Below are 25,986 nucleotides of genomic sequence, written 5' to 3'. Positions count from 1 at the left end.
TTTTTAAGGGCCACAACCAGCGGGGCTTTCATCCAGTTAGATAGATTCACATGTTCTCCAATTTCCTCTTCCTGAAAGTGAATGCTGCTCTACTCCTCACCTCACTGCTGGGCTCCTTCTGTCACTTCTTCCTCATATGGCATTTAGAAACCAGACTCCATTCTTCCCTGCCATGCAGGTGCTCTCCACATATTTCCCAAAACGTATGAAAAGGGCACACATTCCTGCTGTTCACTCTCACCCTTTTTCATTGATTTTTGAAAAAATGAACACAGTTTGAAGCACAATATTACACGCGCCCAGCATCCCTCCCTCGTGCCAGAAGTTCACTTTTGCTGTTCACTTTCCAAATTCAATTCAGTGTTTAGAGCGGCAGATTTTGTGTTCCAGACTGCACATAATTTGTCATTATCACAGCTGGAAGATTTTTTCTTATCAGCCTCCGAAAGTCTCTGCCCTGCACAGATCCACAGGGAAGTCCTTAAAATAAAATCTAGAGGGCTAAAAGACTCACCGTTAAAATGTAAATATTAGTGGACCTGGCAAAGCCGTCATGTGTCGCCCTCAGTTTTTTGGATGATAGGCCCGCCCTCTGCAAAGTTGCATACATGAATTGTGAAAGCAGAGTAATAGCCCAGAGCTAACCGTGCGAGCTGCACATATTTTCTTTTAATTGGCGTGTGGCATTCTGCTGGCTCAAGTAAGTGGCATAGATAGGGACGAGGACATTTAAGTTGTGTACACAGTGGCAAGGTAAGTGTGAACACTAGTCTTCAATTTAGAAAAGTCAATTGGATCAGTTGCTGTATTGACTTATGTCACGTCATTCAGACCAATAGCCAGTTAAAGAACATCATTGCATAAACGTTTTTTTCTTCTGTGTCCCCAGAAAATATGGAAATAGGCCAATTTTGTTCCTTCAACCCAAATGTTACCCCGCAGCATCCTCTGCTCCGATTGATGTAATACCAACGAATGCCTTCATAGAAAGCTTTCTCCGTCACTGTTTACAAGCCTTCCCGCTATTTGGGGATTCCTTGATCCTTTCCCCGCAGATGGGATATCAAAACATGACCGCCCGACAATTAAAAGTAGATAAGGAGCTCAGCGGAGAGCCTCCGGGTCAATCTCAGACGCACGCGCCAAGGTCAGATAACCGAAGCGATCAGAGCTTATATTGGAGGTATTTCCTGTGGCACCGACACAAAGGTCCAAAGACCGCATGTTGTTGTTGTTGTTGTTGTTGTAGTAGTACTGGTAGAAGCAGGGCAGAGATTACTCCTGGTCGGCTCAGATCAGACAGATTGTGCCGGGTCTGGGTGGTTTTCACGGTCACTTAAGAGTGCGACACACTTGGAGGAGCTCCCTTCACTGGGAATTAAACACAATTAAGTGAAGGCGCTGTAACCCTCCCCACTTGGACTCTTAAAGCTCTTTGTGTCCCCCTCGCGAGCTTTAAGTCCACTCTATCTGTCCTCTTATAAATTCCTCCCCTGCGTCCTCGAACCCTTCTGTAGAGCGTCAGCAGTGATGTCGTATTTTAGCCGCTCTGCATAGGGACGTGACCTCTACTAGCCTTTTTTAATTGACGTCTTCATTCCGCCTTTTTATCAGGGAAGCATAAAGGGCCAGCGGGGGCCTCCCAGCAAATACAGTCGCCTCTGAATTATTTAGATGATAGATGATTGAAAGTCTTACCAGCACCACTCAGACCCACTCAGATCCAATGCGACTTTACTGTCATCTATAAGCGAGTGTCCTTTTCTCAGAGTCTGCTGGGCCGGCTGTGTTTTTCCACCTCGCTCGCATTCAACCTTCACAGCAGCACTCCGACTTTATGTGTTGGAGCTCAGACTCCAATGTTTCACAAAATCACACCCTGGGCAGCGCAGTCAACTCTCAAATAGGGCTTTTTCATGCATCCTGCGCCATTTATGCCCAGTCCTGCTTCTTTCTCTTTGTGTCCTCTCTTTTAATTGCATCGAGTCATTAGTTAGGCCTCGGGAGAGCTGCCACACGTACTTGAGGGCACGGCGGCCGGCCTGCACAAAGTCAAACCTCACTGCTCAAAGTTCGCAGGTCAATGAGAGTGACACTGCACTCATCTGACACATGATAGGGGGCTGCCTGAACTCTGTGTATTTACCTACAGATCCTGAAGGACTCATTAGACCTGAGGCGTCGCTCGCCAGCTCATGAGGTTTGCATTTGAAACCCCAAAGTTCTTCCTAAACATCGGGTTTGCCGTACTTGTGTCGGGTAATGGGCTTTAAGTCACTTGGTTTTGCGGCGGCGATGACGTAGCCGATCAACAGACGGAGGCGGCTTGTGTTCGTTGTGAAAGTGCTGCAGCACATTTCTAGGTTTGTTGTCAGTTGTGCCATTTATCAGTTAAATGTTGTCAGATCCAGAGGTGTAACGCTGCGTGTGGTTGATTAATGACTTTGTTTTGAAAGATAATGTGGGGAGCAGAGATTTATTCATAACTCTTACCTGATAATGACTGTGTGCGTACACTGTATGCCTGTGTGTTTGTGTGTGTGTGTGTGTGTGTGTGTGTGTGTGTGTGTGTGTATATATGTGTGTGTGTGTGTGTGTGTGTGTGTGTGTGTGTGTGTGTGTAAATGCACAGGAGTTTTTTTTGCACATATTGCTGACAGGCATTAAAGTGTTCTGGAGCAGTGGTGCAAAGATGAGAAGGGAAGAAGGGAGCGGTGTGAATAGAGGGGTAGAAAGGGCTGTGGTCCAATGATTTAACATGGATCCGTTCCATATTTTCCCCTCATTTGGGATTTTATTTTATTTTTTATTCATGACAAGATTGCCTTGGGTATTTCATTATATTAGGTGCAGGCAAAAATGTCACCACTCACCTCCTCGCCTATATTTCACAGAGTGCTGGGCGTGCTGTGTGGCTCTTATCTCTGATAGATGGACTAACACATCAGCGGATGGGACTCTTAGGCAATCAAAGCCTCCCATAAACACTTCTTTGCATTAATGGGCTCACACACAGACCTCACACACATCAGCGGGAGCCTGGCCGTGTGGCTGAGGGGAATTAGGGAATTGCTCCATCTAGGTGAAGTTCAAGTCTACTGCGGGTGGTTTTTGGAAGGCTTGGAAGTTTTCATTTCAGAGGGTGGCAGTAATTACGTCTCTGTTTGTTCCGGATTTAACGTAATCAGCTCAAACACACAAAAACAGCGCGGCCCAAGTCCAATTTTTGCTCTAATCTCTTGCGGAGCTGTTATTGGCCTATCTAGTTTGAATTGGTGTAACACCCTCTTGTTTGCAGTGTTTTGTGATGGATGACTGTGTGGGCAATTGAACCTGTTGTGTTGGGCTTCTTGAGCTGGGATCGGCCTTCATCTAGAGCTAACATTACTCCGTAGATTACTGTTTTGTTCAGAAGCTGTATTATGAACAAATCCTGGCAAGGGAGAGCTAAAAATGAACTTTTTTGTAAATAATTGCTGTAACTAAGCCTGAAAACTAACTCACCTGCAGTTGGTTTGCTCACCTTGTGGTCTCATCTCTTTCCTTTGCAGTTATGCGGCTGTGGGCTGCTCGGCGTGGGCATCTGGCTATCCGTGTCGCAGGGCAGCTTCGCCACCTTCTCGCCCTCGTTCCCCTCGCTGTCGGCTGCCAACATGGTCATCGCCATCGGCGCCATCGTCATGGTAACGGGCTTTCTCGGTTGCCTGGGTGCCATCAAGGAGAACAAGTGCCTGCTTCTGAGCGTGAGTTCAATACAGTACCTATGCAATTATAAATGGGCCACATATAGACGACTGTCTCAGGATTAATTCACAGACTGCTCTTACTCTTCCTCTCCACACTTGTGTGGCTGTTATACACCCAACCTCAGCAAAGGTAGCCGACTGACAGGAGGAGTTTATTCTGTTTATTCTGCATTGTATAAAGCCTGATGGGCTCTCAAAAGAAAAATTAGAGCTGAGTAAGATTATCCCTTTCTGTAAATTAACGCGTTTATGACATCTCTGTGGCTTTGGTCACATCCCCGAAGAAAAGCTGTCAGTCAGGAGGCCTTCTGTGTCCCCGCCGTGGTTGAATTACTGTACGCACATAGCGCACTAAAAGCACTTGATATTTTTGTGCTCAATAATTGAGAATGTTCTATTATTCATGACAAAGGCTCCTCCGTTTTGGCAGTGTTTTATCTTTAAAAAAAAAGTTAATTACCAAAGTTCACCCAATGGAATGAGGGTTTGTGTGGATCGGCCACAAAAAAGAAAAGAAAACTTTCATGTGTAGGAACTTTAAATGAGAAGTGGAGTTTCGGCTTTGGGTACTTAACATCACAAACAGCTCAATCCCCGAAGCTCTTGCATCAGTCAAAAGCTCCGCCAAATCCTCAGTGTTCGACATGGTTTCCTTCACCTGCCTAACAACTGTGAAGCAGAGAGAGGAAAGAGAGCTGGGTGCATTTTTGAAATGAGAAAAGAATAGTGACTGAGAAATCTAGAGGATCTGATGTTTTATTAAGTCATCAGTGCGTGGCGGCGTTTCATATTTAGCCACGATAATGCTGTTTAGTGCAGCGTTGTCTGCTAGTAGCTGTTGTTGCCCAGGGGTGGGTGGGCGGAGTGGGGGAGAGCTGGACGCGGACACATCACAGTGGGTTTAGATCTCCCGCAGCAAACAGATCTGAGCGTCTACCTTGACATATTATCTCTGAAGTACAACTCTCTCTGGATTAGAAATATTCAAAGCCCAGACATCCTTTTGCAGTAAATTTCCATTCTCTCTTTTTTCTGCCAACATTTCTTTACTGAGACCATTTGAAACTGTAAATTGCTCCATACGCCCACAAAGCTGTGTGTGCATATGAATTACATACACACACTTTCTCACACATCATCATCAGAGCACCACCAAATTAGTGTACAGAAGCTGTCCCTTTAACTTGCAGCACCTGGAAAATGTGACAAACCAACTATGAAAGCAAAAAAGTGACACGCTAAACTGGCAACCCAGATACTAAGCCAACAGAAAACTGTCGTTACTATTTCATTTGGGCCTCGACACAAATAGTAGTCTCCCCTCTTCCTCCCAAATGAGTTTGGAATGAATGGGGTTTTGTAGAATCTAGGTCTGCCTGCCTCCTCCCATGCTTTGCAGAAGAGCTCAGTAAATATTGAGCTGAAGGGGAGTCAAGTAGGGAGAGGAGAATGGGAGATGAGACGCAGGGCTGTGTTGGAAATTAATCTAGGGAGGTATTATGCCTTCTTTCCCTCCTCTCACTCGTCCTCAAGCCCTCCAGCTCTTACATTCTCCTTTTCTCCTCCCTCTGTCTCTCCCACTTCCTCCTTTATCTCTTGATTTCTGTCTCTCCTTAATCTTATCTGAACGTTTTTGAGTTTGTGTCTTTGTTTTATTATTGAGAAATCTTTGTTGCTGTGTATTCTGACCACAAACTGAGACCACTGACTGTAACCTTGAAGGAATACTTTAACACTTTAAAATATGCTTATTTGTTTTCTTGCCAAGAGTCATATAGAAGATCGATCCCACTCTTCTTTCTGGATGCTAAATACGATGCTGAATATGTTAGTTTAGCTTAGCACAAACACAGGAAACGGAGAGAAACAGGCTTTGTCCAAACATAAAAACATATGTATACCAGCACCTCTAAAGCTCACTAATTAACATGTTATATCTTATTATCTTTGTGCTTTGTACAGTTTCAAGAAGATATAATGTATTAATTAGTGAGCTTTAGATGTGCTGGGAGGCAGATTGTGTTACATTCGGACGGAGCCAGGCTCGCTATCTGTCGCCCTCTGTTTCCAGTGTTAATGCTAAGCTAAGCTAACCGGCTGTTGACGGTAGTTTCATATGTATATTTACAGATATGTCATCCCACGCTACTCTCGAAGAGAGAGCAAATAGGCTTATTTCACAAAATCTCAAATAATTTATTTGATTGACCATGTTTCTATGCATAAAAAAAAGCACCGCAAATCACAGATGCAGTGCACAAGGAAAGAAACTGTCGTGTTGTCATGTAATTGCTGTTTTTCCTCACCTTTTGTTGCACGCAGAGACACAAATGACTGCAAAAGAGGCGTCTCAGCTTTCAATGGCATGACAAAGCAAATTATCAATACTGCCAACGCAATTGTTAAAACAAGGCTCTCGTCCCTCTCTCTGACAGTTCTTCATTGTCCTGCTGATAATTCTCCTGGCAGAGCTGATATTGCTCATCCTGTTCTTTGTGTACTCAGATAAGGTAAGTTAGTTTCATTTTCCATGTTATGCCTTGATGTTAAAGCCAACGTCTTTGATTGTTCCAATTAACTCACATTTTCTCCATGCAGTCCACCCCTTTACCACAACTTATCCATGTATGTGTACACGCAGCCTGTGACGGCTATCGGGCATATGTCACAGTTTGAACAGCCTAGCCTTGGAAAGCTGATGTCTTCAAAGTTCTGCACACACACTGGAGCATGTGCAACGACATGAAGCAATTAAAAGTGTTAGTGGTATAAACATATCTATCGCCTTTGCTTACGGATTTCCTGAGTCCTGTTTCTCAGACAGGAGGTTGAATGTCTGTATTAACCCAGCAGTCAAAGGTTAGGCCACAAAATGCAGCCCAAACCCCACCAGTTGGCTCCCTGTAATTGGCCCCAGCACATTTCCCATGACCCCCCACATGGGCTCAAGTCAGGTGAATGCCTGTGTGGTGGCAACAGATGATGCTCGGTAAAGCTCTGGAGATTACTGATGTCCATGAACAGACTAGATTCCACTCTGGGTAATCGAATTGCCCCACAAATGTTTCATCCTGAACACGACAAATGTCTTGTGCAAGGAAAGCAATGAAGACTTATATCTGTTTTTTCAAGGACGCGTCATTAATAGATCTGTCTATTTATATATTCAAGTCGCCCGGCCCCTGGGGCGTCAGCTAATTCTCACTCTTTGTTCTGAGGTTATTGCGCAAACTTAGTCTCTTAGACAGATAAAGGAATTCATTTAGCAGCAAATCCATTCTCAGATTTGGATCAGGTCTCGGAGGCACACCCTGTCGGGAGTAAATATGTCTGTTGCCTTATCTCCAAAATATTACCGGCTTAACTTTGGAGAAAAAAACCAAATTCTGATCACTGCGGTGGAATTTAAATAGGGAGACTATTGACTTCCCAGCAGTGCCTTTCCATCACCTGTGAAGTCTGGAAAAGATAGCCAAGAGGATTTCTTAAATGTGAAATTAAATGGGTCTGCATTAGTGCGGGATAGGGCGTGAGTCGGGGAGAACTGTCTGATTCACACCAGTACCAGTGGATGGCTAACATATTTTTTGTGTTTATACTGCATGAGACACTAATGGGATGTAAAACCACGATAATGCTAATCACTACCCAATATATTTCCCTTTATTGGTCTTCAAATGTCAGTGGAATATGTCATCGGAGCTGGCATTTTCAGACTTCCTCCAAATAAGAAATCCTGCAAATTTGAGCAAATTGTGGGGCGCTGATACTGCATTATATGTTAAGAATGTCCCGATTGGATGAAGGGCAATTGCTGTCCATCACACACGGCCATCAGACGTTGCTCTGTTTCTTTCTCCAGTGAGATCTAGTATGCTGTGTGAGCCTCTCCTCATCCTCTCCTACAGGCTGTGATCAGAGGAATCACTAATTCACTTCTCCTATTTGATCTTCTAATCACAAGGCATTTATTAACAACTCTGGAAGACATACAGTAGCTGGCAGCTTTTGAATGTGTATCGTCAGAGGCCTGCAAAACAGATATTTGAGTCTTTCAAATAGGTCATCTTTAAGTCATGAGTGACGCCTCTACAAACTGTGATCTTTCCGGGTGACACGCTGTCGACGATATGTAGGGAAGAAACAAACATATAGTTTCTAGTTTTGCTGGAGGAACACGTCTTTTTCACTGTATGATTTAGCCCCCTCCTTATTCCTTCATTTCCACGAGTTTAATCCGTCTTAAGAGGTTCTGCTCTTTCTTCCTAATGGAGAATGTCGCTCCCCTCTTCCTGAATCCAGCAGTCTTGCCTCCAGGTACGGCTTATGTGTAGGTACCCCCTCTTTCCCTCCACAGCCCAGTGGTGTTAAGCCCTTTGATTAAATGCCATGTAGAGGCAATAGTATAATAAAGGCCGGGCCTGCAGTTAGCAACCAGCTGACTACAGCAGATGGCTGGGCCCCAAACCAGATTACAACCATCCGTCTTTAACGATGTGACCTCATTGTGCCTCCGTCGACCCAACATACCGAGCCGAACACCAGTTTAGGTTAACTAGCTCAAAATGAGAAAGCAGAACCTGGCAAGCATAGAAGGGAAGCACCAGAGCATGTTCATGGGAGTGAAGGGAGAAGGGAACATGCATGGGGGAAAGCGGTACGTAGAAAAAGCAGGTGGACACATGTGTGAGAAAATCTGAGGTGAGATATCTAAGGGAGGGACGGGGAGGGGGATGAATGTGTTAGGGAGGCAAGGTGTTAGAGGAAAGAGGTAGAAGCACATACATATAGTATAAAGGGGAGAATAGTAAGGTGAGGTGTTCCTGTAAAGTCTTAGAAAGAGAGTTAGGAGAAAGGCAAGGCAAGTTTATTGAGCCTTGGGGAACACCACATGTCATTCTAGTGAGCTCTGATGTGTGATTAGCTACAGACTCCTTCAAGTAGGATTCAAACCGGTTACGTGCTGCGCCAGAGAGTCCTACCCAGACGTTTAGTCTGTCTAGTCGTATGTCATGATCGACCGTGTCGAATGAGACTGAAGTTCTGCCACTGTCTGTGTTTAAGTGGATGTCGTTGAAAACCTTAACAAGAGCAGTTTCAGTACTGTGGTGCTGACGAAAGCAGGACTGGAAGACATCCAACAAGTTATTTTCGCATTATTTTACATAAAAATGGGAGGTTTGATATTGGCCTATAACTTTTCATTATTCCGGGGTCTAAACTAGCCTTTTTTAAGAGTGGTTTAAAATTGTTTTTTGGTTATGATGTCAGAGAAGAAGGACTGAAGAAATTCAAAACTATAATGGCGAAGTCTCTCTTGATAGATACGACAGTGAACCTGGATATTAGGTTTTTGCCACCTGCGCTCAGCTTTCTTTTTAAAGACTAATTCAGAGAGTAAAGAAGTTTATGCCACATCCATGATGTATCTAACTAACAACCCGGAAAACCAGCACACACATTTAGTCATGTGTTGCATTGGTTTACAGGCAGAGTTATGTTCAATTCCTGGCCACGCTTTATCTTGTTCCAGACCAATTACAGAAAAGTAGTGGGGGTCTTCCCCTCGCTCTGTTGAGTGCCACAACCTCAGGCTACCCAGCACAGGCGTGCAGAGCAACTGAGTGAATTAAATATCCATTTTAATGATGTGCTGTTGGGGACCTCTGGCTGCGATGCTGATTCTCTCCACATCATTTATTACACTTTCCGGGCAGTTAGCTAACGCACTTGTCCAGAGTTGAGCCATTTGAGCAACAGTGAAATATTGCTAGCTTCGGTTCTTGAGGTCCACGAGAGTCAATGGACGTGACAATTACAGTAAGAGTGAATGTGACAAATTAGACGTGAAAAGGGCGTAGAGCTAATGATGAAAGATGCGATGTGACTGTCACTTTAGTGTTTGGTTCTCTCTCAATACTGTTGTACAGCGGACTGAAGATAACCCAACAGACTCTCTGTGATCCGGCAGTACAGAAAAATACCTGCTTTCTGTGACAATTTGTTTCGATGTGCAGCTGCTTAAAACTTCAGAGAATGAGTCATGTTTAATGACTGAAGACAAGATGAAAGGGAGGAAAGGAAGAGCATACTTTAGAAAATAGAATAGAAATAGGCCTGCCAAGTGGAAATTTGGCCCGTCAAGAGAGCTCTCTTTTATAGTGAAGGCCATCGGGGTTGGTTTCCAGTTTTACCGTTGAAATGATTCTGAAGCCTGTTTTAATGGAAAATTCCAAGTAATAGTTTTCCTATTTTCTGTCTCCACCATTTTTAACTTATGGTCATCGAGACTTACCTCGACCAACCAAAATAACTAACTAATCTAAATGTTATGGTATACATAAGCCATCATTTTTCAAAAGATGTGCTTACCAGGTGATTTCCCATTAACCATCATGGAGTGCAAATAGTGAGTACGTTGTGTTAAATTGTGTTAAGAATATGCCCTGGTTCTAGGAGGGTAAATGTGCAAGTATAGGAATAAGTGTTTAAAGTGGCTAATGTATTATCAATATGTTTCATATTAACAATGGATCATGGGGCTACCTGTGTATGAAATGGGTTGCCTTGTGACAAATCCAAAGAGAATATATCGCCTTCAATGTTACTGTTTTGGTTCCCTCCCTCGACTCTCACCATATGTTGCCTGGCCAGCAAGCAGCTGCTCTAAAAACCCACTTTTCTCTACCTACTCAGCACCAAATGGCAGACAAACAAAGTTGGTGGCCAGCTGGTGATTATAGTGAAGAATTTAGCAACTTTGCAGGCTTGTGCGTTTCTCCAAGCTCTGGTCTTCTGTCAGTGTGCACAGAAGGTGGCAGACTACTGAAACTTAATCTGGCTATATTTCTACATACTGAATGTACCATTATTCTCATTTCACAGGCAGCTTGTGTTTTCATTCAGTTAGCTTCTGTCTCAGAGTGTTAATATGTTTACTGAACCTCCTGCATAGTCTGTTCATGATCTTTTTCTTTAGTGAAATTATGCTGCAGAGACTGATTCATTTGGAATTAAACATTGTTTGAAGATTGTAATCCCTCAAAGTGATAAATAGCAGTTGGGTAAAAGTGAATTAAACTCACACAATACACTAGTTGCTCTTCTACACACCACCTACTGTAAACAAGGAATACTTTCTGGGGTTTTGTGAGGAACTCAAAGTAAAACTAATGAGAAAGAAATACAAGTGATTCTCATTGGGGTAAAAACATATCTCGACACTTGTTATTGAAGAATTGGTCACCTATGTGCCAGAGATTTCTGACCAGGAAAATTGGATTCACGGTGCATATACAACAACATTGAACAAAAAAAATCAGCACTTTCACATTTTTTTAAAAAGGGAGTAGTCGGCTCAGTCATGGCAGTGCACTCCAGTAATGAGTAAGCAGTGTTGCTCCATGTCTGCATGGGACAAGTCCCGGTGGGCCTGCTCCCCGAGGTGTTTACCTGTCACCGGATCTGGGGCCAGATTTTGTCAGTATGGAGATCTTGCACAGGAATTATTAATGTCTCTGTGGGATAAAGCCAACCAAAAAAAAACGCTTGATAGATTGTGTTAAAATTGAAAAATAAATAGTACTGTTTAAATCATAGAAGAAACTGAAAAAAATCAATGAAGAATAACTTGAATAACTTACCATTTGGTAAGTTCAGTACTAAGTGGCTGTATTGTATTATTACAGCATTGCAAGTGACAGGCGGACAGGTGTTTATCAGACGATCCACCACCCGCTCTCTGTTCTCCGCTTTTGTGCACAGTGACAGAAGAAAATACACACCAATTTGGACAGAAAGCCTTTTCCTTCAATCACACTGTCAACATTTATATCTGCATGTCTCCCTCTGTTTCTCCCTCTCTGTGACTCTTGTGTGTTTACCCCGCTGGCCGGAATTGCTGAGCATGGACTTATCTATGTAATCAGAAGTATGAGCCGGGTCTCAGGGTGTAGCCAATATGCCACTTCCGAGGAGTTCGAGGCCCAGTGGCGACTCTCAGAGAAAGATAACCTGGAGTTAGATGTTGCCGAAGTGTGAAAAATATCCAGTACCAGTAACTTGAGCTTCAGTCAGAAGTTAGTTTTCCTCATCAGAAGAAGTGGGCAAATACACCAAACAGTGTGTCTGTATCCGCTCCTCTTGCAGGGAGAGTTGCATGATCAAATCCCTTGTGCCGTTTGTTCTGCAGTCATTTGTCTGCTTCTCGTTAGTCGTAAATCTGGATCATTAAGTCTAATTTCAAGCTGTAGCAAAGACTTCCACACATGAAACAGAAGATATGCAGAGACTTATTGGCGACTCTGAAGAGGATGTCTTACTGTAGCAGCCCCCCCCCCCCCCCCCCCTTCATGATCTCTAGTGACTATGTTAGCACGAGGAGTCTGTAATGAGCGAGCAGCATCACATATAGCCTAGATAGAGGATGGAAACAAAGTACGAGGCAGAGATTGATGATGCTGCTCTTCATCTCATTTCCCCACACAAGGACAGATTTGCAGGGGCCTGCAGCCCGAGGTGCACTTCACAGATACGCTCATCTGCATCAGCAAAGTCACTGAGCGAGAGAGAAGAACGGGATTTGAAATGATACAAATCTCATTTCAAAGGTTTTAATGGACGTTTTGAATGGTTTTTGCATGATTAACGATAACTAAAGCATGTTATTGCCCAAAAACCTTTTATGTTCAATTCAGGAAAATACTTTTCTTGTGCCATTGAGCTCACAATGTTTTCAGGTTGTTCTTCCCACCAAAACATTTGTGAATCACTTGTTGATCAATTGTCTGTGTGCTCAAAGGTAGTTGTGGTCTATCTCTCATATGCAGTACCGTGTACAGAATACAGGTCTCTGCTGCGCTACACAGGTAATTCGTCACATTAAGATTGTATTTCTTTTAGAAAAGCAGGCAAACCATGCCGCTTCTCTTTTTGTGTGAAGATTTTTTTATATAATTTCTTCCCGGGCACAGACTGAGGCCTTAAGCTTCAACTATTAAAGCAAGTGCATTCCTTGTGTTGCGATATGACTGCGACGGCCTGTATAGATGTGTGCGTGGTGTCATTTTTTCCCCAGTAATAATTACCCCATATCTGCAGAGCCTCTCAATCTGTCCTGGCAGTTAGCAGAATCCCCACGGGCAATGCAAACGGCAGGAGAACTAAAGCTATGATTTTGTATCTCATTAAAACATCCAATGAGATATTAATCTCCATCAGACATGACACAACCCTGAGCATATTATTCAGTCAAGAGGAAAATGATGCGCGAGCTGTGCTGAAGGGCATGAGTGTGTAGAGCGAAGCGACACATAACGTGTGTCAGCTCTGCAGTCGTCATGCACAAGTCCAAGTGACTTCAGCAGGGTTATTTTTAGATGACAGGAAAAGAATGCAACCTGTAACTGAGCTGCTATCGTTTTTTATGTTGGCAGCAACAAGTATTTTCTGTCTTTAAATGTGAGTAACAGTCAGCTGTCTATGTACCCTTTTCATCATGATTAGTCAGTTCACAAGAAAAAGAACTCCGCGATCAATCATACACATGAAACTAAAAAGCACGTCACCGTCACTTATATCACATCAATTATCATGTACATCTATGTAAGCGATAGACAATGACACCCATACTAACATTTCAACTGCCTGTTCCAATATCCATCCATCCATTTTCAATACCGCTTATCCTCATTAGGGTCGCGGGGGCGCTGGAGCCTATCCCAGCTGACATAGGGCGAAGGCAGGGGACACCCTGGACAGGCCGCCAGTCCATCGAGGGCACATGTAGGGACATACAACCATTCACTCTCACATTCACACCTATGGGCAATTTAGAGATCAATTAACCTGCAGCATGTCTTTGGACTGTGGGAGGAAGCCGGAGAGCCCGGAGAGAACCCACGCTGCCACGGGGAGAACATGCAAACTCCACACAGAAGGACCGCTCCGACCGGGAATCGAACCCACGGCCCTCTTGCTGTGAGGCGACAGTGCTAGCCACTACACCACCGTGCAGCCCTGTTCCAATATAAAGACTCTAATTAATTGTACAACTCAATGAACAGTTCTTTAACTGACCCCTTCAAACCAAGTTCTGTAACAAAGGCCGGTGTTGTCTTTGTTTCCCTTCAGGTGAGTGAGAACGCCAAGCAGGATCTGAAGGACGGGCTGGCTCTCTACAACTCAGAAAACAACATAGGCCTCCGAAACGCCTGGAACATCATCCAGGCCGAGGTAGGCTGAGCTCACAGCATACATTACATGAAATAGTGGAGTCATTTGCATGAATGTTCACTCGCAATGCTAGAAGTGACCCATAAATGCAAAGTTTTACTAAAATATTCCAGCTAATGTATTTCCTGGCCTGACAGTGGCTTTAATGTAACGTTAAAGTGCAAACTAGCTGCTGAATCCGCTTCACTCCGTTATGTGCTTTAAAGCAAAGGGACTAATTACAAAACTGGTTACATTAAAGTTAGTTACAAGTCTCCGTGGACTGACGGGAAGCATTAGCTCATATTTTGTGTGTGTGTGTGTGTGTGTGTGTGTCATTCACAGTGGAAGTGCTGCGGTGTGATAGCATACACCGACTGGCACGAGGCCCTGAAGGAGAAGGTGGTGCCTGACCGCTGCTGCCAGGAACATTACCAGAACTGTGGGCATAACTCCACAAACATGTTCTGGAACAGGGTGAGTTCACATTGGCTGTTATATATTCATATTCTTTTTTTTGGGGTGTTATTTATGCACTGTGGTAACTGTGGAAGCGTAACTGAACTGGTCTGCTGAGGCTCAAGGAGTCAGAGAGCCCCTTAGCCAGAGGCTCTGTTTGAGGTGACCGTGAACATGCCTCATTGGAAAGTCAATGAAGAGACACTAAATGACCAAAAAGAGACACAGAACAACTAGAAAGAATCTCATGTTGTGTGTCTCTTTTGGTGGGCAAATGTAGATATACGTATATATATATATATATATATATATATATATATATATATATATATATATATATATATATATATATATATATATATATATATATATATATATATTGTATATATACACCAGACCTCAAGGTTTTTACATTCACAAAGGACAGAACTGTCGTACATCTTCGGTCCATCTGTTCAGTAGTTTTTCAGTAGGATTTGTTTCCATTGTGCGTTGTACAACAGCCTCTTTTTTTTCCTCAAATGGATTGAAGCACAACGTTCACCACTCTCCCTCCATAACTAGTCTAATCTGCTATATTTGGTCTGGCATGTGGTTTGTTAGCAAGTCCAAAGTAGGGGATTAAATACTGTAATAAACTGTAATCGAATTGGCAAAACGTGAATAGGCAGACATTGAGCCGGCCCATTCGGAAAGCGCAGCACTAAAAGCTTGCGTGTAATCCGGCCCAGAGGAGACGGCCACACACTATATAGTTAGTCTTACATGCTGCGTCAGCCCCCACACTCAGAAAAGGGGTGCCACTTTGCAGCTGAAACCACCCTTAAGTCCTTCACTCCACCTCCCCTGCTAGTGAGTGACCCTTGAATGAACCCAGGTGGTAATATATTTAACAGTCTATATGGCCCATAAGTCTGCATGTAAAAGCCACCACTCATGGGCAATTCCCTTGTTTTAGCACCTCACCCGGTTGTTCATTCATGCAAGAGTATATCCCAGATATAAGAGATGCATTTTAGTGGAAAGGCGTGAACAGAATGGTTGAGTTTTTCTGCGTGACCAATCAGGCAGCAACTGAAGTGACATGATTCCTCTGCACATTTCTTTAGTGGTGTCTTAACAAGCTTGTGCTCCATCTCAGGGCTGCTTCGAGAAAGTGGAGGAATGGCTGGATGACAACAAGCACCTGCTGGGAACCATAGGCATGGTCATCTTGGTAGTGCAGGTAAGGAGGCTTATTGATAAATTGCTTTTTCATTCTCCATTTCTTTCTGCTACTTTTCCCATTTGTTTCTCCGTCCCGTTTCTTCGTTTGTTGCTTTGTGTCTCGGTGCATTTGTTTGTGTCTGCCTGTCTGGCTACGTGTGTTAGGAAATGTGTGCATCCCGTGGCCTCTGTACCACCATCTTCTCCTGAGGAAGTTATAAGGACTGTGCTCAGTAGGCGTTCTGGGCACCCACACATCTTGAAATATTGTGAAGTCACTGTCTTCTGCACCCTGATCCTGTCTGGGAGAATCAAAGCCACCTGGCTTCGAGCCAAACAGGCTGTAGTCACGTAGAAGCAGAGATACTGAATATGGAAGAGTCTCAGATTAAAGTCACAGTCGGGAAGGGGGATAGATATTCCTGCTACGACACCGTTTCTCTTTTTGTCCTAAAAGAAATCTGCTTTACATCTTTCCCTCTTTGTACGCTGAGTGTCACTGCGGTTGCAGTACGTTTCCCACTTACTTGGCGGTAGTGTCCTAAAAGTGTCTGCAGACTGAAGAAAGCGAAGTGTGTTTTTACCTTGCCGTTGCATAAATTTGAGTTCTGTTTTGCAGTTTGTGGTTATTCACTCCAGGCAGAATCTGTGTGTGCCGAATGTGTGCTGTGTTTGTGTGACAGCTCATTTCAGCATTCGTCAGAAACTACAGGTTTCTTTCTGTAATCTTCCTCCAGTTCTTCTCCTTCCTGCAGTTTCTGTATGTTCATGAAATAGAGTCATAAAGCCCAGGGATATGTGTGATGTTTTCACTTAAGTTGAAACATATTTAGGTCCCGGTTTTGGATCCAGAAAAAGCCAGCTGAGGCCTGTCTGTCGACATGTGGCATCCCTGTGATATAGACTGGTAACGTTTCAAGGGTAATGTTAACGGGGATGAACCCCTCACCCCTGACAGAAGGATGGCGTACAGGTCTTTAATTCAGTTTGCGCTGTTTTGTGCGTGTGTTTTCACGCACACTTTGTCTTGAACACACCTTAAAGAGTGATTCTCCCTAAAAGACGTGCTATTTTACCCGAATGAACGTGGTTGTGCAGGACAATTCCTAACATTCTTAGCTACATTTTTCCTAACGCACGTATTAAAAGATGAGGGACGCACCATGTGCTCATGATTTATTTGTAAAGTCCGCTTCAATTTTGCTTTTAGCTGTAAATTACATGTTGACTGTTCTTTTCATTTTCCACTCTCATTTTTGTTTCTGCACAAGGTGAGAAATGCTCATGGAAATACACTTTTTCTGTTCATCCCCTGCACTCTGCTTCTTACTTTGCCATTCTCATGCCGTCACTCTCCGGTTTGCTTATTCATGAACCATTGTTCAGTCCGAGCAAGGTGGCCTCACTATGAAATCCCCGTGTTGAGGATTCTTCACATTTCAAATGTCCTCGGGGAAGGATGGTGCTTGAGCTCCTGTCAGAGTTCACAGCACCCACTCTGTGAAAGTCACCATTACTGTATATATCCACCAACTTCCGATCCCTATGTGTTCATGACAAGGTCACACACTTATTACATGCATTCATACAAACCCAGCAAGCCTCGTCACACTGTCTCTTCCCTGTCTGATCATTCTTCGGCAAACACACACACACACACACACACACAGGCTGCAGTCAAAAGGGTCCTTTTTGCTTCAGAAGGTTCCTAACTGAGTGAAATGACCCAGAAGTATCGAAGTGAACCGCCTTGATAGGAGCTGTTGAAATTCTCTAAATACTCAGGAAAGGTGCTTCAATGCTTCCTTTCTTAGTTTCTTAAACTCTGAACCTTCCTTTACAAAAGGAATGAAGATAATGCCGACCCACAATTCCTTGCGGCGGCAACATTTAAAATGACACACCATTCGACCGCCCATGAACGATATGGCTATCTTGCACAGGTATAATGTTTATTTTCATACAGTCGTAAACTGGGCTGGATTCATGTTGATGAATATGAAAAGACAGTGACAATTTTTTATTTTATTTTCTTATGTATGTTTTTTTTGCGAAATAAAATGAGCAGTAAATAAAGCACACTACCAATGAACAAATTATCATTCTCAATAACAAGAAGCCGCAGTAAAAAAATAAAATAAATAGCTAGGCCATTTACTCGGCTGACATTAATTGTAATGATCTCTCTCCCCCCTCCGTACACACACACACTCCCCAGACACTGCGTCAGGTGAGAGGTATGAGAAGAACAGACCTTGAGCTGTCTGATTAGCAGACTCAAAGGAAAGTTGGGGGGTATCACCATGAAAAGCATCATGAAAAGCTGAAGTCTGGTTAGTTATATAATTGCCAGAGGCCCGGGGAGGTGAATTATTTAGACCAGCAGCACATATGACAGACTTTGACAATAGCCGATATGTATAACTTCATCCACAATGGTTTCCGAATTCTCAGCCGGATTTATATATTCTTAAGCACGGAAGGATGATGGAGCTTTGAAGAGCCTGCAGGAGCGACTGTCATGCCGTCTCACTCAGACTGAATGAATCAGACAGCGAAAGACGCTCTGAGAACGACAGAGCTGCACAGATGCGCAACATCTAAATAATTGGGTTGGTTTTTCATTGGTTTGAACTCCCTCTTAGCTGGATGTTTACCTCCAATGGCACTTCCTGTTTTGATTGGCAGCGGCTTAAGGTAGCATTTTCTCTGAAGCAGCCCCACGAATTAGGCTTTGACTTAAACTAAAAGAAGAGAACCGGAAGCTTTCCCAGGCTAATCACATCCCGTAGGAACCCCCCGGTGGAGGCTGTTTGCTGGAAGTCCACGATGCCTTTTGACTAAAGACTATGCACCACACAATACTTTGCTCTCCCTGCCATCCTAATTTTGCTGGATAATGGTTTTAGGATCAGCCTTGTGACTGTGTTTGATGTAGAAGTATCAGGGGTAATGGAAACTTCAAAGAGATAGCTGGCTACTTTGATTCGGTGGCATCTCAATTTACTTCATTGACTTAATGCTGGAGCACGCTTTTCATTTTTTCCATCACAAAGATTCCAGAGTGCTCACTTGAAGTCCGTCTGAGGAAAAAAAAAAAGAGTGAGACGAACGAAAAGTGTTTTGCTTCACCACAGGATTTACAGTCCATCGGAACTCATTGCAGCCTCAGGCATCAACACCAAAAAGACCACACAGAGTTACACGTATACACACACACATATACATATGTACACTAAAAACACAAATTCACCATCTCCTTCTCCACTTTTCCACAGCTCCTGGGCATGGCGTTCTCCATGACGCTGTTCCACCACATCCACAGGACAGGGAAGAAGTACGATGCTTAGCCTTGGGGGGGGGTGAGGCCCCCAACGAAGAGGAGCCCCGCTGCCTGATGGGATAAGACTCTGATTTAAACAGCTTCCACCCTTCACTTTACAACCTTCTCTGCCCCCCACACCCTTTTCACAGACCTTCTGTACAGATTCCAGCTGCGTCCCCGCTCCATTCTGCTCTCTTCTCTCGCACCATTCATTTTGCCAAAGAGTAACACAACTGGAAGAGAAGGGACAGCTACTTTTGGCAAGGAAGAAAATCCCATTGGTTGTCACTCCGCTTGAGTACATTTCTATTTTATTTTATTATCTTTTTTTTGGGGTCTTTTTCTTGCTTGGACTAACTATTTGCTGGAAGGAAGGACAGACTTTGAGACAAAGAAGACTTTCCGAATGCCCGAACACCCTTCTCCGAGGCAAAGAGAACATCAACAACTGATAATAGCCTCCGACAATTTCTTTTTTCTCATGTTTCTCAAGTCCCCCTTTTTCACTTGTAAATGAAAAAAAAAAAAAGTTTCAACATGGCATGGCAGTTTTCTACTTTACTGATTTACCTTTGTCGTTGAAATGTCAAACGTCTTCGTTTTTTTCATTTTTTTTGTATGTCATCAACGCTCCTGTGAAATGTAAGTGTTGAACAGATCGGTGCAATGAGCTCTCAGATGGATTTGACGTGACGCTGCTGTGGAGGGACACACACATGTGGGGATGCTGTTTAATGTAATACATCATTCTTTCCTTCTTTTTCTTTTGGCTGTAGATGTTTTGGTAAAGCGAGCGTGATGGAGGAACGTGTCATATTGATGTGAGAGATCACCAGTTGATTCATTTTGCACCAAATTCTGCACTATTGTCTGAACAATAAATTGTCATGCACCAATCTACTAGTGAACACACAGACACACACACTTCGTACTGTGCAGTATTCCCATTCCCTATGAGACAATACAAAACTGGGGTAAAACTGCTCTTTATTCGGGCTCCATCAGGAATGTCAAGTGAAGAGAACTGTTGCTCCTTCGAGAATACAGACTCAAGTGTGTGTGTGTGTGTGTGTGTGTGTGTGTGTGTGTGTGTGCGTGCGTGTGTGCGTTTGCTTGTGCGTGTGTGTTGGTGAGTGGGTGTGTTTTATCACATTGGCCAAGCTTTAGAGGAAAGAAAAACAACACAGTGCTAAAACAAGGGGCACGAGGGGCAAAAGCAGAGCAGACATGTTGGCTACCATCAATTGTGTTAGCAGAACCGGCTGGAGACCTTCTCGTCTATATTCTCGAGATCTCACCAATTTGCTCTGCCCTGCTCACTCTTCATCTCTCTGGCTGTCAACTCCTTTCCCTTGCCATTTTTCGTCTTCTTTCTTTTTCCAACCAAAAGTCAGAAAGCAATGAGCTGACATTCCTGCTCATCACACAGTTGATTTTTACAAAAGCTTCCCTTTCTCACAGACACAGTGGAGGGAGTGTAGTAGGATCAAAGCTGAGACAGATAGGTATGGATACAAACCCTATAGGACATGTCTGTTTACCGCTGATTCGCTAAAAGAGTATGTGCTTACCTTCTTAAGACTGAAAATACTCTATATCTGGTGTGGAAACTTCAAGAAAATACCCTCCAGTGTGTCTGCTCTAGGCTCCAAAATTGCTGTGACCTTGTAAGAATTGGTGGTGTAAAAGACCAGCTTATTGTTCAAGAATTAATTCAGTTTAGGCCGTCTTTTGGTTGTGATTGGTCATCAGTTGTGACATGCAACAAGGCAAGAAACCAGCAGTCAGACATCAAACAGCTTGTGAACACGCCAGTAGTTTAACCACATTAGCATCTTATTGAGAAAACAGAAAGGTAGCCGGAAAGTCCGCCTGTAACCTCTGACGGACGTTTTTTCGACAGACACTTTGAGTAATAATTAGTAATAATTAGTAGTAACTTCACTGTTCGCCTTTGTTTGGCTAATCTGGGAGTTTGTTTCCAAACCTATATGATAATCTGACTGCTCATGTTCCTATAGCCTGATAATCAGATGAAATATAGGCCCTTTTCACAGAAGACATTTTGACACAATAAGAAATAGCACAGGTGTAAACAATGAAATGAATGAGGGCTGAGTTCCATTTAGTTGCTTTGATTTCAGGTCCCTGGTACTGCTCACGCTTGCTCACTGGAGCACTATAGAACAGAGCCGTCGCTATGGGTGTGTGTGTTGGAACAACAACTTTAGTGAGAACAGTACAGTGTGCTTTTCCTACGATGAAGTCACAATGTCTCCGGTGAGAAGGGCCTTTAGCCATGTTGCTAGTAGTCATCATGACATTGTGTGGATATTAGCCGTTCTCCGTTTGGGAGGGAGGGATGACTTGCCTCTCTGATGTGACAATGTCATTTCCACACAAACGCGGTTTGCGAGGAGCTGTTGACGTCTTTTTTTTTGGGGGTCGACATGTGCCGATACAAAAGCCCTGCACAGCCACGCAGGTGTTTTCAATTACCTTGGCTGATTAGATCCATCCATTGTGGGAAATTGGAGGGCATTATGTGGGGCATGAATTCCACACTCAGAATGCGGATACTGAAATTGTGGGACTGGAAAAAAAGAAAAATGCACTGTATAGTTTGGGGAGTGATTTCGGGCACAGGGAGACATCCCCGTTGCTCTCAATGACTCATTTCTTCCTCCAACAACCCGTCAATGAGTACAAGACCTTTGCAATTGTTCGAAAAAGATGCGTGGGCGGCAATCCAAGGGGCCAGCCGATACATTTCTTTCCCCATCCAACCTCTTTTTAGAGGTCACATTTTCAGATCTCTGTAAAGAACTTACAGCACCATAACTGACAGGAATGATGGCCAAAAACGACCACAATAAGACACAAGTCGTAATATACTAGAATTATCAAGAGAGGACAGGTGATCGTTTGCTGTTTGAAACCAAGGACAGAAATCATTGGGACCCGAAGTGTCTGTGCTCTAAATTATTTCCAAGGTGTTTGTTGACAGGAGAGTTTGTTGCTTTGGTTGAAGCCTTGGAAACTCAGACACTGTGCATAGCAGCTACAAGGGCTAACAAGTGACCCAGCATTACCCACCAAGACTCACTCATTAGACATTCTTCCAGTCTGGCCGCCGGTATGCCTCCGAGTATCACCTGAAGTAATTCTTAACAGGGTTTTTTTTAATTTATTTGTTTGTTAATGGCTTCATCTGAGAGACACAGTTTTAGGAAGAGGTCCGTGGTGCAGAAAGCAGCAGATTTGGGCTGCTATGTGCAGCGACCCTGCTGGCTGTGATTCACTGCCTGCCCCCATATGCTCCGACTCTTCTTGTTGTGTCCACGGGGGGAACATGACAGCTGCTGATGTACAGCGCAGGCACGAGTGGTCACATCTCTTCTGCTTGGCTGCCACCACAAACTCTCCACACATCTCTTATTTACTGCCTGGCTCTGCAGATCCCCAGCGCAACATATACAGTAGCTGGCAGCGCTGACACTGTGGAAATACAGCTGGACGCCAGGAACCAGCTGTGAGGTATATCCTGAACCCGGGAGGCGTGGTTATTGGAGTAATAGCTCATTTGCAGGCAGGTTCAGAAAAAAACCCAGGTCAATATTTTGTTTGTGGCACTTCGGGCGGAGAAGTGTTTAAACTCACGGACGTCACCTGAAGATGGGAGAATGGAGTGGAATAAAGCGAATCCAGTGTATGCTTCCCAATCTGACGTCATGCTTCAAAGAGCAAGCTTGCTCACTCTTTGCCCCCCGACTGATCTGACATTCTGACATGTTCTCCTCCACGTGAACTCCCCTTCAGCTCTGCCACCGTCACCTAGATTTCATGGTTTTGTAAGAGAAAGTGTTCCTTGGTGTTTTTAGAATGCAGAGATGAACGCCATTTTAACAAAAGCAGATTAATGAGGTTATTTTTGTACATTGGTTTTAATGTTTGTTTTTATACGATATACTGTTGTTTTCCTTGTTGTCGGCTGTTTTTAAATGGCTTTTTTTTCTTTTCTTTTTTCATTCATGACAGAGGCTCATAGTCTCTCATTGTTAGAACATGACACCATTGAGCATTTGTTTCTTAGAGGATTAGTCTCTATGATGTTCCTTCACAAATTGCAAAAACGCCGTTCTGTCTTAACACGGCTACAGTTAAAGCAGTTAAGTCAGAATTGATAACGAGGGACAATTTGACATATTTAGCATCAGGTGAAGCCTACAAAAGACATAATGCACGCTTGTCTTCGTGCTTCTCTGTATTAAGACCTAGTCAAATTAAATTAGGGCATGCTGGTATAATCTGCAGTATGTCTTTTACAACTGCCAGTGTTAGACCCTTTCTGTATTTCTAGAGCCTGGTGTATTAGATGACACTGTACAACACAGAGCTCATGTCACTACAGTGTATCAGCCCTGTACGTTAGCCCCAGATGTAAATATGCTCATTTTACAACGGATGTAACATACTGTTATACTTTACCTCTTGTAAACACATTGACAGTTTAATTGCCATTGTGAATTGCCTAACAACCCATGATCTTCTGTGCTCATTTACAGACATATCTTCCAGCCATATGTTATTCATTCTCTCATATTTGGTCGTTTTTCTGCCACTGTGAAGCGCAGCAGCTGTGTCAATTTGATGTAAAGTTGTGTTTTTGTCGGTATGGTTTTCATATTTTATTTGCATCTTGTAGTAAGACAAATTCTTTCCGTATGATCTTTTTTATTTTTATTGGAAGGAGTATAAAGTATTCCCTCTTATCCATGGAAGCGCTCCCTGTAAGCCACAGCGCTGGTAAAGGAAGAATGCACAGTAATTGGGTTTTGTCTGCTGTGAAGAATTTTGAGACCTAGAAGCTATTTTTTATTTTATTTTTTATGCCACCTCCGACGTATTATTTCTGTAATCTCCTCCTAATTCGTCTCCCGTGCTACAGCTGAATATCTGAGCAGTGGAAATGTATGTTCTGGAAATGGTGTGTTTGATGTTGTGTTCTGCTGGGGGGCACTCTCTGATATCTGCCAGCCCTGTCCTGTGGAGTGTTCTGCTACATGTGAAAGCACTCTGAATATCTATACTAGGTGGTGCACTACCTTCTTATTATTCTCTAAATCAATTATTTTTTAAATAAAGAAAAGAGTGTCACAAAAACCCACAATACCGTACGCTCATTGCCTTTCATGTTTAATGACTCGATGTATTCCCTTTCTATGTCACTGTCAATTATTCAGGCAGCATTTAAACAGTGTTTTGATGCAGCATTTTGGTGGGGGTTGGAAGACAGGACTTGGCTTGAAGAGCAAAGTGAAGCGGTGTACTAGCAAATCCCGTCGTGTATTAAATGAAACCGAGTGGCATCGGCGCCTTAAAATGGCCTCTTTTTTAAAAGAATGACAAAACCTGAGGGCCTGTTGTCCTAAAGACACTAAGATGGGCTAATGGTAGTCAGCTAGTCGAGAAGATTTTTTTTGTTTTTGTCAAGAACAAAAAGGAGATGATGAAAATGGAAGATCTCGCCAATTTGTCTCTGGTTTCTGCAGCATGGAGTGAGCAGCAGAGTATTTTTGTACGGAGCTGTATCCCTTTTTTTAACCTAATTGTTATCGGGCCCTTGTGTGATAGTGGAGTTTATTGTGCCATTCCATTCTGGCTTTCTGTTTTACTTCCCTGTTCCTTCTATGCAAAAATATGACCTATTTCAGCCTTTGTACAGATTATTTTGTATGAGTAACATGTACTGAAATAAAGTAAACAGAATCAACCATGGATAAATTTTTTTTTCCTTAATTGTTATTAAAGCATTTCACTTTTGTTTCAACCTCATCCCGAGCAGAACTCATTACATTAACCTTAATTGGGAAAGCTTTCATTTTGATGAGACTGTTTAGTTTGTCCCCACACTGCATTATTCAGCTTGTTAACCTGCTGTGGAACTAATTTATGCAGGTTGTTTCTGATGCTATCTGTTCTCAATCAGTTTTTTTTCCAGAGAAAACTTGCTTGCTTTTTTAACTGCACGGCAGCAAGGCTCTTAACTCCACACGCAAAAACAACCGGACTAATGCTGCTGTAGCCTCAAGCGTGTTCTTCTTTAAAACCTTAGTTAGCTGAATGTCCTGTCTGAAGTACAGTTTTACAATATTTGTATAAATGTAATTTAGGTCAAATTAAGATTATTTTGGAATTAGGGGGGAAAACTGTGGGGAAATATGTTGATTTGCTTTCTTGCTGAGATTTTGATAAGATTGATCCAACTCCCACGTCGCTATCGGTCAGTAAAGTTAGCGTAGCTTAATATAAAAACTAGTCTGGTTCTGTCATAAGATTAATATTTTCATTTTAGGTTGTATTTTGTTTGTTTAATTCGTACAAAATGGTTTTATAAAAGGGGCCTTCTGTTTTGTAAAACCACAATATATACATAACAAATTTAATGATTAGGAAAAACCTTGTGGTTAAGTATTCACATAAAGTATTCGTATTTCCAAGGTTTTGAGCTGTAGTTAGAATAGAGGCAATAGTGTCTCCTTAATACGTTCACATAAACGTTATAGTTATTTCTGTTTGCTGTCCTCAGATAATCTCTCGTCATTCCGCACGATGATCCATGTTGCTGGCCGATTATCAATTTTGTTTTGACATCAAAATCTCATTACAGACTGGTGTGGCTGAAATTCAACAGACTCACCCGCAGCGGAAACGTCAGAACAAGCTGCCTGATGTCATATGTGAGATGTTACTGTCCAGCCTTTGTCAACTGTGATTCTACTCTCATCTTTGCAGAAGAGCATATGTCTTTTCTTAATTAGAACAGGAGCCATCAGATGGCAATAAGCAATAATATTGAAACAAGTGGGCAATAAGCTTGTGGGCCTTTTTAACACAGCATATAGGAACTTTGAAGTAGCAGAGAAAGCAAGACCGATAGAGTGACTGGCATGAAAGAAGGTTTACAATCTAGCAGCAGGCTGACACTACTCAAAATCTCCTAAACCATTCAGCTGCAAACAGCCACAGATATTTTTT

General features: G+C 43.0%; 1 protein-coding gene across 1 annotated transcript in view; it reads left to right on the top strand.

The window, feature by feature from the left end:
• The window catches only part of tspan9a (tetraspanin 9a), a 64,149-nt gene extending 45,176 nt beyond the window's left edge, over nt 1-18,973 (top strand). The window contains exons 2-7 of the mRNA XM_034535291.1: nt 3,552-3,743; nt 6,182-6,256; nt 13,878-13,979; nt 14,304-14,435; nt 15,559-15,642; nt 18,902-18,973. Coding sequence (XP_034391182.1) covers nt 3,552-3,743; nt 6,182-6,256; nt 13,878-13,979; nt 14,304-14,435; nt 15,559-15,642; nt 18,902-18,973 — 657 coding nt within the window. The remainder of the gene's footprint in view (nt 1-3,551; nt 3,744-6,181; nt 6,257-13,877; nt 13,980-14,303; nt 14,436-15,558; nt 15,643-18,901) is intronic.
• The last annotated feature ends 7,013 nt before the right edge of the window (nt 18,974-25,986 follow it).

Source organism: Cyclopterus lumpus, chromosome 6, assembly GCF_009769545.1.
Source record: "Cyclopterus lumpus isolate fCycLum1 chromosome 6, fCycLum1.pri, whole genome shotgun sequence".
NCBI lineage: Eukaryota > Metazoa > Chordata > Actinopteri > Perciformes > Cyclopteridae > Cyclopterus > Cyclopterus lumpus.
Note: the sequence above shows the minus strand (reverse complement) of the source record. Positions and strands in the feature narration are given on the sequence as shown.